Genomic DNA, 13,172 nt, shown 5'->3' on the forward strand with positions numbered 1-13,172 from the left:
TCGCAAGAGCTTCGACTACCGACCGGCACTATTTTATGACAACGTAAAAGAAGCTTTGTTACACGTCATTGCAAGAGCGTAGTGGTCAGCGCACCCGGTTTCTATGCTTGAGAGCTGTTGTGCTAGAGGTTCGATCATTCGATCTGGTTCATTGATATGTGGGGTTTAACGTCCCAAAACCACCAAATGATTGTGAGAGACGCCGTAGAGGAGGGCACCGGAAATTTCGACCACCTGGGGTTCTTTAACGTGCACCCAAATCTGAGCACACGGGCCTACAACATTTGCGCTTCCATCGGAAATGCAGACGCCGCAGCCGGGATTCTATCCCGCGACCAGCGGGTCAGCAGCCGAGTGAGTACCTTATAACCACTAGACCAATGCGGCGGGGCTCTTCGATCGGGTGGCTTCCGAAGTTCTTAGTGAGAAATCGCGATTCATTTTGGAAGCAGAGACTTTTCGAAAGAGCGCGTGCAGTGCAAAACGGCATCGCCTCGTTCCTGATCGGTGTGCACTGCGTCTTCCGCACATGTTTCCTATTTACAAATGGACCACAGTGGATGGTTCAAACGCAACCGCCTCCTGGAGAGCGACCATTAAAGTACTATCAAGCACCGCGCAATCTGATCAAACGTGAAGGATAACTCTGACGCAAAACGTGACATCATTATGCACTGTACCGCTCACCAATCGATGCAGCGTGCGTCCTGGTTCCAGTGTACCACGCATTTGGTTTACCTTGACGCTACAGCTTTGCGAGCGATTCGAGGCGCTCAGAATCGCGAAGCGTCTCGCGTAATGTTCATGTCCATTACACTATGTGAACTTGTCCGACTCGCAGCGAGACATTTTTACTACAAGGGTGAATCCCGTGCGGTGGTCCGAGACGGAACTCTACTAGCGGGTTATATGTTTCTGGGCCATTGACGAACATACATACATACATACATACATACATACATACATACATACATACATACATACATACATACATACATACATACATACATACATACATGCGTAAGTGCGTGCATACACACATACATACATAATCCTATCTCGACTGCAGCAACCGCCATTGCCTAACAAGCGCATAATATGTCAAACATCAACACGATGCCATGAACCAGACACATTACGGTAAATTGAAAACCAAGAAGACAATACAATAAATCATTCACATTAAAAGGACGAAGAAAAACCGCAGTTTAGACAAATATGTCCAAGCTATAAAAAGGACAATTGGTCTGCAGACGAGCCATAAAACATATGTATGGTACATATGTCTCTGGATAAAATATATCAGAACAGTTGGTGGTTTTCGCATGGTGAGATGGCCTTTTCACGCAGCTAAGATGTGCTGGTTAAGCTGTACACCTGCTTTTCCAAAAGAAAACACCACCAATTTCTCGACCGGGCTAAGATAGAGCCATTCGGCATTCGCGCACGTGGCTGTTTGCACACATGCTGATGCACGTGTAATGCTAATTGCTGTTAAGAGATCGCACCAGAAGGCCTGCCAGGTGTCGCCAAGTAGGTACATACGGACGTGCTGAACAGCATAAACGAAGACATACCAGTATATTGGGTCCAATGAATACTTTCGAACGAATTTTCTGGAGGGATGAAACTTCATTCGACCAAAGGATTCGGGCACGTACGTGAAGGTCCCCGCACAATCCTACTATACTCTATACATTCGTGAAATCATGCGCTTCTATGATGCGGGAGGCCCGGTCAGCAGCGATCTTCCGCTTGGCCGGGTCTGTCCGGCGCAGCAGATGTTTTCTATCGCAGACTACTTATAGTTATACCATGCAGAACTCTCCTCTAAATACATCATTTTAGCGCTACGAAGATTTTCGAACTATAATGAGTAAAATTTTCTGCATTGTGCACAGTGCGTATGCCTTACTGTCGAATTTACCGGTTGTAAGGTGTTTCCACATTATGCACATATTTGGTGAAAAACAATTTATATATGGATATTTTCTGAAGCGGATTTTGCGTCAGGATTCGAGAAGTATATCGATACTGCCCTCCAGAATGAATTAACTACGGACAACGGTTGTAAAATATGGAGATTTTGTTCCGCTGTAATGTTTCAGCACATTGATCGCATGGTGGCCTCACGAAAAAATAGTAATAATAATAATAATAATGCTTGAGATCAGTCCTGCCCCTGTATTAAGCGAAGGAAAAGCTATTAATCGCAATAGGGCTGTAAATAATGGCAGCACGTACCATATAACAAAGTCATCAACATTTTATTCCTTCTGAAGCCACGTGCTCGAGACCACTTCTCTAAGGAATTGAGCGCAAAGAAAGGACAACATTAAAGACACAAACACTGGCGCTAACGAAGCTAAGAACATGACGCATATCCACTGGAAGGCTGGGACCCACTGGGATGCTAACACTGCTACCGAGCTCTTGCGGTATCTGTCTCGAAGATGCTCTAGCTGAATCCTTCACCTTGGCTGCTTGTGTGTTCTACCATGACCCTTTTTTCTTTTTTTTTGCGTATAAAGAGTGCGGTTGAGAGGAATCATTCTGCGGCTCGTTACGTCTCAGAACTCTGGTGATTACCAAGTGTTCTGCTCATTACGAAGTGTGCCGCTGTACTACCCACCTGGTGATCTGGTATTGCGAAAACGGTAATAAGTTTATGGACAAGGTAAAAGCGCAGATAAGGCTTGGGGGACTTTAAGCGCAGATTGGTAATTGCGCCATCTTGCGGACGCTTCTCATTGACGTTCTTGTAAGTAGATGAGAACTCGGTAGCTGGTCGGTAACGACACCGATCAATCACAAAAGTGGAGCAAGAGCTATACAACAATTTGCTCCGGAATGAAACCAATATACTTTAAGCAATAAATTTATTTAAGACAAAACTTTTGGGGATTGAACTATGATACATTTAGTTAAAGTGAAACAAACTTGGTCAAAATTTTGAAGAAAACATTTGTGTGAATCGGCGTTTGCTGCTACATTATTATATCTATATAACAACAAATTCGCAAATGGATCGAAGTATCTCAAGATACACTTGGGAGGTACAGTATCGGATACGACAATTGCAGTAGTATCTGCATCTCGAAAACTTCTTTCCCGAGTATCCTGCGTCATATCGAGATTCAATTTCAAAATATCTTCGCCCAGCCCTGCTCGGAAGTTATATCACGCTTTAATGAGTTTCGTATGGTAGTTTTCCCGCAAAATATCTACCTTTCACGTGTAATAGGACTTGGGTTGAAGGTCAGCGATTGTCCGTGTCACTCCCTTTATTACGTTTTTTTTTTTTTGTCTCGAAAAGCCGCGCTGCTTCTGTTTTACGAGCTGACGCGTATGTAAAGTCACTTAGAATCAGGCTGCGGTACACGACATTGTTTCGCCTTCTTTGAGTCACTCAGGTTTGCGGTTTACGTTAAAAAGATTTATATACTGTCAGATTCATTTACGGATTTCAAAACATGCATTGGTGTGATCCGTCCAAAAGAACGGACGATCTTATAAGTCCGGCGCACGCACAGCATTCGAGACATGTCACACGCGTTTACAGCGAAGGATTAGAGCGGGCGACGGATGGTGTCGTGAAACGTTTCTGGCAATGAAACTGTCCTGCCAAGACCATCATGCATGTGTGACACAGAGGGGTAAACACTAGTGGGCGATCGCGAGAAACACTCACCTGTATCTCCTGTATGAGCTCAGTTTCGTCCAGCAGTACCACCTTGCAGTGAAAGGTCTTCGGTTTCTCGCCGAAGCAGCACTTCATGGCGAAAGCACACGGCGGCGTAGACGTGACGGTCGAGTGACCCGAGGTACGGAAGAATGCGGTGACGCCTATTCCGAAGAAGAACGCGCGTCAAAATCCAGATTCAAGGCGGCAGCAGAAGTCGCGGAGCCATCTTCTCCTAAACACGAGTCCGCGGCGCTTTAGCCAAGCTCCGGGAGGAAGATAAAAGCGACCTGTTGCACACCTTTGCTGAAGTGGCCTCTCCTTCGACAGACAACAGTCCTCTACGCGATCGCTCTTTCCCGTTGTGGTCACTCCTCTCGGCCACTGCTGTTCTTCTTCGACCGGCGCTACGTACAAAGGATGCAGAAAGCTGTCATACCTGTTTTCAGAACCACCGCGCTCAGTGCTTCGCAAACGCATGGACGTATGTGCTCCATTAGCCACCGCGCTCCGTGAAGCAAGTAGTGGCTGACCGTAGACAAATGATAAAAGATCCTCACAGTCAAAGTTTTTCAATTATATTAGTTGCGAAACTAGGTTACAAAACAAACACATACCCAAAACTAAGTTTGCAAAAAATTACTTGCAGAATGTTGCGTCATCTGGGAGCAGCAATGTAAAACAGATAGTTTTTTTTTTTCTGTTCACGTTTTTTTCCACATATTTTCACGTTGCGCGAGACATTATTATCGCTACGAGCGTTTAATTTTCTATTTTACTGGCCAACAGATAACGCGACAACCAACAAATTTTATCAAAATTGGGCAACAATAAGTTTGGTATGATTGAAGAACTCACTTCTCTGCTTCACAGGAGCTGCTGCTGATGATGATGCTCACTTCAAGTAATGTTGGGTCTGTACCTGCTGCACGTGCGTTCGAGACCTTGGCGTTTCAATTCACCCAACATTACATTCGGTATCACCTTCCAAAAGTGAGATCATTCGAAGGGCTCTAATCGAAGGGTTCTAATCAGTCGAAGGGCTCATTATCACGGTGCAGTTCAGTTTCAGCACACGGCAGGGGCGTAGCCAAATATTTTTTTTTTTTTTTGCGGGAGGAGGTACCTTTTTAAATTCCAGAAGGGGGGGAGGGCACACCTTTGAAATGATCATTTTATCGCAACAGCAATTATATGGACAGTCTCAGCTGGTTATTTACCGCCGGCGCCGCCGTCATTCACGTATATGTATATGTACGTATATATGCACGGGGAAGGATGCGCTAGCCTCTTTCTGCGGAGCGAACATCGCCTTTCAGGCCGCGATCGTCTGCGCGCGCGCTAATCTCGCGAGCGAACAAGGGGGAAAGGGTGCTTATGCCTATCGCGGCAACGATCAGCGCGCGCCTTGTGCCCCCACAGCAGGCGGGAGCTTCTACGGGCTGCGGTCTCAAGATGAAAAAACGGTGCCGAGAGTGTACCTGGAGCAGCCGTGTTCTCTTTCACCAGCGTTTTGCAGAGTTACGTGTGATCGGATCTGAATGAGTTGACTGTTAGCCTCACTTCGTATAAACATTGCAATTTGTCGCCACCACATTCATTGCTTCACTTTTTCAGTGAGACTGATTTTGTGCAATCATCCCTGCCACCGTCCCGAAGTGCACAGCAACCACCTAGAAAGCTTCTTGAGACACAGCTAGGTATCCAGCTGCTATGCACGTTTTGCAGGTTCTGTACCGTTTGTCATAAGTTATTCGCGTTCATCTGTACCTGTGATTACGTTTCGTGCGTCATTCGTGAGTGAGAAACGCGGGGCACGTTTCGATCTGCTTATCATTTTTCGCGTGGCCTTCCAATTTGTTGCTATCGTGCTCATTGCTTAGTCTTAGTGACAAAGCTGTGACTTTTTTTTTTTTTCATCCGGACATGGCGCTCGCTCTCCATTTATAGGGGACGACTTATGCGACACGTGGTCCCGCATGCAGCACTCCAAAACAACACAATTAAGCATCTCGAGTTCGCAAATTTGGTTTCAGGGGTCCTTTAGCAGCTCCGCAGTGAAACGCCGGAAATACATACATACGGCTGCTCCAGGGAGTCAACGCGCAGTCAGAGTATGCCTTCTACCGCACGTAGAAGGCATACGAGAAGGCATACGAGCCTTTCGGTGGTATCTTCCGAGATAGCACCACGCCTTAGCTCAAAAAATTAAGTTCACACTTGATGCTTGGAGCAGCCCCCCTCCTCCCCTGGTCTCCTTGCTCCTTCACCCGACAAAAGGGAGCATTTTCTCTCTGCCTGATAGTAATGGTTGGCAGGCATCACAAGGCAGGCTGATATCGCGTGCGCCCTCCATGCGAGGACCAGTTCGTTTTATCTCTGCTTCCGCCGCATTTGTCTCCAGCGCTCGCACGCTTAGGGCGATACTATTGATTCGGGTTATGTACAAAACACAAAATAAAGGCAACAGCAAAAAAAAAAATAAAAAAGTAAAAAAACAGGCGGTGTAGATGTGTGCTTCACTGCAAATGTCGTCGAAAGATGATATATAGTCTCTTCTGCAGGCCTTCATTTGTGAATAGTGTCGCATTTTCAGCGCTGCGTCTTGGGCCCATTGGGCTGCCCATAACTTATTCGAGTTTGGAGCTGGCAATATATTTTTTCACTCAAGGCTCCCTGGGCGCCGCCATAGTCCTCTCTGGGCTGTGTTGTTAGTACGCGTGACCCCCTAAAAAATGCACTGCCGATGCTCTGACCTGGCTTTTCTACTCTCATGAAACAGTCCAGAAAGAACAAAATCCTCCTCTTCATAAAAAAGGTCCATAGCATCCTCACATTTGGACGGCGTGATGACTTCACCACAGCGTAACGTGGAGCACCGTCAGAGCGTGTGTTCCAAGTTAGCTATATCATCGCAGAAGGAGCTCGAGTGTCACAGCCTGAGGTCTGCTTAGTTTTCTGTGTGGTGGAGGGTATTGTCTCCACGCCAGGTAAAAACGTTTTGTCAGTTCGTTATACAAGGTGAAAGGGTCTCGTGTTTCCAAAACGTCAGCGCTGCACTGCCTCGATACCTATGCAGTTTAATAGTCCTCGCACAAGTGTGTGGGCTGACTCATTAAAGAAGCACTGACATCAAATTTCAAGATCGAGATGTGCCCATCATTCGAACGCTTGGTATGCATAGGTCTTCTTGGCCAAATTTGAACGGCAACCGTCGCGTGGAAGTTATTTAAATTCGATGTCAAACAGCATAGAAAAGCTAAAGAGAAAAAACGAAAAATAGACTGCCCTGCGACATTGACACTAGTGCTACGTGTTCGGTGTAATACATTCCACAAATACCACCCTGAGTGACGATGTCCTAGTAGTGATGACGTGTACAATCCGAGTGTTCTTATCGTGGTGCCGAAGCGCAGAAACGCACTCGCTTGTCGTGTCTGATTTTCCTCGAACCGGTTTGTATGATTTTGTGAAATTATCAAGATAAAAACCACTTTTAGAAGAACGGCAAAAAAAAAGAGCATGATTAAAAGTGTGCTTGTCGGTCAGCATGTCAGGGAATCGTTGTGAATTGCAGGTGAGTTGCAGTCACCTAGTTTGAAGCACAGAAAAAGCACAATGAGGATGTCTTTCCATATCACGTATGTGTCACACACAAACACGACTAGAAGCTATCAAAAGTGGAACAGCGTATTGTCAGATATCATCACTAACAAGTAACACGCAGGTTTCGTTGAATTTTAGTTCATCTGTAGACTCTGCGTCCACGTAAAAGTGGTAATACCGTGTTAACCGCGAGAGGCTGGATAGGTGGGGCCATCTGGAGATGCAAAAAAGTACCTAGCAAGCAGGAAACTTATTCTATTTCTCCGATGATGCTCGTTCGCGATAGCTATATTGCATTGACCCCTCTGCGTATGCCTGAATGCTTTGCTCACCAAAACACACCAATATAGCTAACTGAGACACACGAGCGAACATGGCTAAAGCGTGAATTCCCGGGCACCTCTAGAGTGCTGCTCCATTTCGGAATCACGGTTCTTTAAAAGGTCAATATAAGCAAAATTAATTCGCAACATCACAAATCGCGGAGATTCTAAGTTCCATAGTATCGTATTCAACCCGAGTCGACACTTTGTACGGCGACGACAGCAATGCTGCTGAGAAGGCATGACTGAAGGTGTCCGCCTAGCAGACGAAATATTGGTGGTGCAGCTGAGCTTGACGTCACTCTTTTCTGTGGAGAAGTGGTCAGCTGTGGCGTGATCTGACCGCGACGTAGCGCCACTGCTGGTGCTCCCAGCGCTAATAATGGCGGGATTGCTGGTCGTTTTGATTAGGGCTAGATACTAGCGATATCAATCAATAAAAGTGATAGTTATTCATCCCTCAGTTGCGTTTTAGGTCGCGAATCATTGCTACGAGGTCTATAGCTACTCGCTGACGCAAAAATCTTGGCATGAGTAAATTTGATGTCAGTAATCCTTTAAGATTGGGCAGCAGGGTTCTATCAATGCGTTTCGTGTGAGCTGAAAACCCATTGAGTGTGTGTGGCTCAATTTCCTTCTTCCGAAGGATCCGCAAAGCTGGTTCCGATATTATGCCTTTAGCAAATGCTCTGACAGTCGATTTTGAGTCGCTGTAAACTGTGTACCTCCTGTTGTCCAGCAAGGCCAACACAATCGCTGCTTACTCTGATGTTTCAGCCACTCTCGTGCGGACCGTTGTTGAGTTTGCGATACTACCCTCGTGGTTGATGCTCACTGCCGCATACGCCTTCCCCTTGGAAAGGCCAAGTTGAATGGCTCCAAGTGGTGGAACAAGTGAGGACAAGAAACAGACACATGTCAACCTGCTGCAGTCTGTTTATTTTTACAAATGTATATTGTACACAAAAAGCCTGGATTGCATCACATCGGTCCAAACCAGGAAGACCGCATGCTAGTGGCCATTTTCTCGTAGAATGAGGGTAAGGCACTAAATGTTGGTGTTGACTGACTGGCTGTCAGAGATGTTGCAGCTACAGCAAGGTCAGGCCCCGAGGAACTCTGAGGAACAAAAGGTGCATTATCAAAATGCAGTTGTTGCTAATAAGACTAGAACATGAGAAACATCTAAGTGAGAATGGGAAAATTAATACAATTTATATTTATATAATTCCTATATTTCCAGGAAGATTGATACAGTTTATATGTATATAATTCCTATATGTACAATTTTTGCTAGCATTTATGAGTTTGCTTATCTGGTTCTCAAATTCTCAAAGAATCTGCATTCAAGTACTATAAGGGTACATTAAAAAAAAATATTACATCAAGCTAGATTAAAAGATTAGGCTATTGTAATAACAAGTACATCACTCCTAAGAGAACACAGCATTCGTAGACAAGAAGACATCAGAGTAATTGGAGGGGCTCCACCTGTCGTGCATTAATGTAATAGTCATAAGGCGTGAAACCTGAATCACTCAACTGCTGCTATATGTTACGACGGAAATGTAAATTATATGAATTTTGAGAATAAAGAAACATCCAGTGGCCAGAGACCACATGTTACATATAACATCCTTGGTGATCACTGCACAGCAGTGCTGAGAGAAGTTCTAGTTTTGTCCTGCTTTCCCTTCTTAAAGTTTTCATTTTATGATATGCACTGCTGTTGGTGCTGTGTCTCTAAAGCTCTTGTCAGCCTCGTTTCCCAGTCGGTCGTAGTGAAATGTGCAGATTGATGCGATATTTCAGTGTCCACACCATTTGAACAAGGATAACAAAGCTTCAACAACAACATACACTACCGTGAAGTCCCACACGGCGAACCAACCTCCACGTTCTTGCCAACTCAGTGAATTTCCCGTGCTACAGCGGGCAGGAAAGGTTACCATGTTTGTACTACCCCTGAGGATTACGAGCGTAATTCTCTTCTGGGGAAGTCAATTGAAGCACTTTTTGATGTCCAATCGATATTGCTGAAGAGCAATACCCCACAAAGAACAAGCATCATTGTTTCAAAACAAAAGTTTTGTGATGCACATGCTATTTTCCATTCCATACTAGAACTTGGCAAGTGTGTGCAGCCTTCTACAGCACTGATAACCTGCTGCCTATATTCATAGGCTACCATAGGCTTGATCACGAAAAATGACACTGATTGTAGGCCTGTATTCCTTTCAGCTTCCTTGTCTGACAAAGAACACAAGGTCGGGTTATCATGCAGTGATCTTAACTATCCCTTTTCTCAATACTTTCCAACACTACTTTTTGCAGACTTAGTTAAAAGGCGTCAATGGCATGTGGATGTATAACCTTCACCTGCCCTGATAATCCTGCAGAAGTCCACTGTATGTGGAAAGGCAAGCTCACAATAGAACTGGCTTCATGTGCTGTGATTTTTTATTTGCTGTTCTCATATTTGTTAGAGCACTCATTGTGGTGAAGTCAATAAGCTGCTAACCAAAAAAGGTGACAAACAGGATCTGTGCCACGAGTGGAACAAGAATCTGCAGGGAACACTCTGTGCACAAACTATTAAAGATACATACACACCACACCAGCCAGATGCTATTAAAAAAAAACATTTTAAAATTGGCACACTACCCAGCTTTGTTTAGCACTCTGCAAAGGATTACCAGATTGATCAATGTGTCCTAGTAAGGTGACCCGCTGCAAATAAAACAGGATATGATGATGCATGTAGTATCAGGGACAAGAGTGCCCAAAGAGAGGAAAGACTAATAACGAAGTATCATTATTAAATGACTAATAACCAAGCATCGGCTATAAATTGAAATGGTTTATGGCGATGCTACTCACTAAAGGCATTTTAACACAAATGTTATTGCAGGGTGACAGGAATATGACAGTAGTGTGATGCTGACTGCATAATGATTAACTTTTGTAAAGCAAAGCCTGTTATTAATTACAGAAACAAAAAACGGCAGTTGAATGGACCTACTTTTGGTGGTGGAGGCTGTGTTGCCAAACTGCTGCTTCCGTCAGGGCCACTGGCGGCAGTGCCTTGGGTGCCTAGTGGGCTTTCATCAAGAAACCTAGACAGAGTGGGCAACAAGGGGAAGCGTTGACTTCCCGCAGAGAGCACAGGCAGCACAAGAGGTGATGCGGGAGGTGCCTTGTTGCCCGAGGGTCCCGACACCAGGAAGCGACCAGCCCCCACATCGCCAAGACAGAGGCCCAGCAGAAGCTGCACACACGCCACCACTTTCTTCAAGTACACTACACTGCCGTAGCTCTAACCATGCTTCATTGTTTTGGCCAAGAGTCTCGGCGTTTTCTTGACAGCATATTTTGAGACTAGCCTTTCCCTTAGACAGCTTAAGTGTTTTCAACCAATCTGCTTAATACTTCTGAATGTAAACACCATTTTCCTCTATTGTACTTCATCTACTTTCACGCTGATTTTCCTATGTAGAAATGTATGACCAACTAGTCTAACGAACCTCACTTCAGCATTATGAATCTGATATGTTACAAATTTAAGTAATAATTGAGAAGTTGGTTAATTAAGTTAACTATTTAAGTATAACTAACAAAATACCCCTAGTTGTAAGTGCAAATGGCTATCACTGATATCCAGTTAATGCAACTTTCCTCTAGTTTCTGGTTGCTTTTTTAAACATCTTGGGGAAAGTTGTTGGGACACCCAGAACCCCCCACCCACACACACACACACACACACACACATACAAAATAACAATTACAGGGGTATGGGGGGAGTTTAACTCACCAAACTACCTCCCTGTTTATGCCACTGCTTGCACACGTGTAGTTATTGCATTTTGCCAAGCTTGCTCTCAAAGCAGGAATGCTTGCTTTTAAACTACAAATGTGTAATTTGCTAACAGACCTCAACTACAGCAGATTCTCATTAAACGGCACTTGAAGGAATTGGGAAAACGTGTTCTATTTAACAGGAGTTCCATTTGCCGAGAGAAGTACACGAATGCAGATTAGAGGCACTGATACTGTAGCACTGACCGATGTCTGCTGGGCTGCCAAGCTGGCTTGATGCCCCAGGTGTGGCATTAAAACATCCAAGTCAAAGGGGTCCACCTGAGCCTCCACGGCTGCTCGAGCAGTGCTCAGCGTACCACCCTAAAGAGAGAGAGAGAGAGAGGAGAAAAAACAGCAGAGTTGTATTTCACATTATGCAAGTTTTACTTAATTATGGCGGGGCATATACTTTCCTTGAACCAAGCATGGTCTCTGTAGTACCACTTCTGTCAAAAGCATGAAGCAAGACATTGAGAGAGCACTGCTGATTACACAAACTAATTATAAGATAGCCCTACCTTTGATTGAGACATCATCAAATTATGTACGCTCATTCATTTTACTCTTAATGATTAATTAACCACACCAAACAAAAGTTATCTGAGAGCTCAGTTTGGCTGAAGTGTAAAAGCCCCATTCTACAAAGAACAATGTATGTGCAGAACAATACTAGTGGACAATAAACAATGAATCATTATTCCTTTTTATGTACTTCACTCTGAATGCACATGTGTTTCAAAATCTTCACCGACAGTGTCACGTTTAGCTTAAAGGTCAATTCACCAAGCCCCACTGCAAATATTGCCGACACAATGAAAGTCTTTAAGCGCCATCTCGGTACTGTGTTACCTGAAGAATTCGTAGCGCCTCAATGCGTCGCTCGTCAAGGAAGAAGAAGTTGGCATTTGGGCCGCGCGGCGGGTGCAGCGCGATAATAAAAAAAAAATCAGTTCGAAAAGTGAACGCTGTCAGGGCTGGATCTTTCCCGTGTTAGCTCCGACAGTTAATGGTGACCCGATAAAGAAGACACAGCCCCGATCATCCCGCATGGATCTCGCCGGCTCTGCCACCAATCCTACCGGTCCTGGCACCCAAGAAGACGCCAGACCTAGCGGTGCTGCAGTCGCTGCGATTCAACATGTCAACCTGCCACCATTTTGGCCCAACAGCCCCAGCACATGGTTTCTGCAGGTCGAGGCGCACTTCGGTCTACGGCAAATCACCAGCCAACAGACCAGACACTGGCATCTCGTATCCTGCTTACCTCCGGACATAGCCGACGACTTAGCTGATATTTTAGCGTCGCCGCACCCGAGCCATCCCTACGACATGTTGAAGGCAGCTATCATTTCCCGCAAGTCTGAGTCTGAACACAGCAGACTCCAACAGCTCATCACGGCTACAGAGCTCGGTGACCGTCGCCCATCACAGCTCCTGCGACGCATGCGCCAGCTCCTTGGCGGCCCCTTTGCCCCTCAAGAGGAGAAGCTGTTATGTGAGTTGTTCCTCCAGCGCTTACCGTAGAGCATGGTCCCGGTCCTCGTAGCTGCAGGAGATGTCCCAGTAGACACACTTGCTGAAATGGCTGACCGAGTGGCGGACTACTCGCGGGCGCATAGCCTCAACGCCGTTACCACACCGCCACCGACCACCGCTGCAGACCCGGCGCTCGCGAGCATCTAGAACCGTTCGGACGCCCTTGT

General features: G+C 45.5%; 3 protein-coding genes across 4 annotated transcripts in view; all 3 read right to left on the reverse strand.

Annotated features, from left to right (window-relative positions):
- LOC119185603 (band 4.1-like protein 4) overlaps positions 1-4,167 on the reverse strand; it is a 68,124-nt gene extending 63,957 nt beyond the window's left edge. Inside the window, exon 1 of the mRNA XM_075891969.1 lies at positions 3,692-4,167. Within this exon, the coding sequence (XP_075748084.1) occupies positions 3,692-3,778 (87 nt within the window). The 5' untranslated portion in view covers positions 3,779-4,167. The remainder of the gene's footprint in view (positions 1-3,691) is intronic.
- Positions 1-13,172, reverse strand: part of LOC142814169 (uncharacterized) — a 578,033-nt gene that overhangs the window by 168,811 nt on the left and 396,050 nt on the right. The window lies entirely within an intron of this gene.
- Cog1 (conserved oligomeric Golgi complex subunit 1) overlaps positions 8,530-13,172 on the reverse strand; it is a 54,120-nt gene continuing 49,477 nt past the window's right edge. For both annotated transcript variants that reach the window (XM_037434540.2, XM_037434532.2), the window contains exons 23-25: positions 11,674-11,790; positions 10,634-10,879; positions 8,530-8,730 (exon numbers count right to left, since the gene is read on the reverse strand). In XM_037434540.2, coding sequence (XP_037290437.2) covers positions 8,593-8,730; positions 10,634-10,879; positions 11,674-11,790 — 501 coding nt within the window. In that variant the 3' untranslated portion in view covers positions 8,530-8,592. The remainder of the gene's footprint in view (positions 8,731-10,633; positions 10,880-11,673; positions 11,791-13,172) is intronic.

Source organism: Rhipicephalus microplus, chromosome 1, assembly GCF_043290135.1.
Source record: "Rhipicephalus microplus isolate Deutch F79 chromosome 1, USDA_Rmic, whole genome shotgun sequence".
Classification (NCBI taxonomy): Eukaryota; Metazoa; Arthropoda; class Arachnida; order Ixodida; family Ixodidae; genus Rhipicephalus; species Rhipicephalus microplus.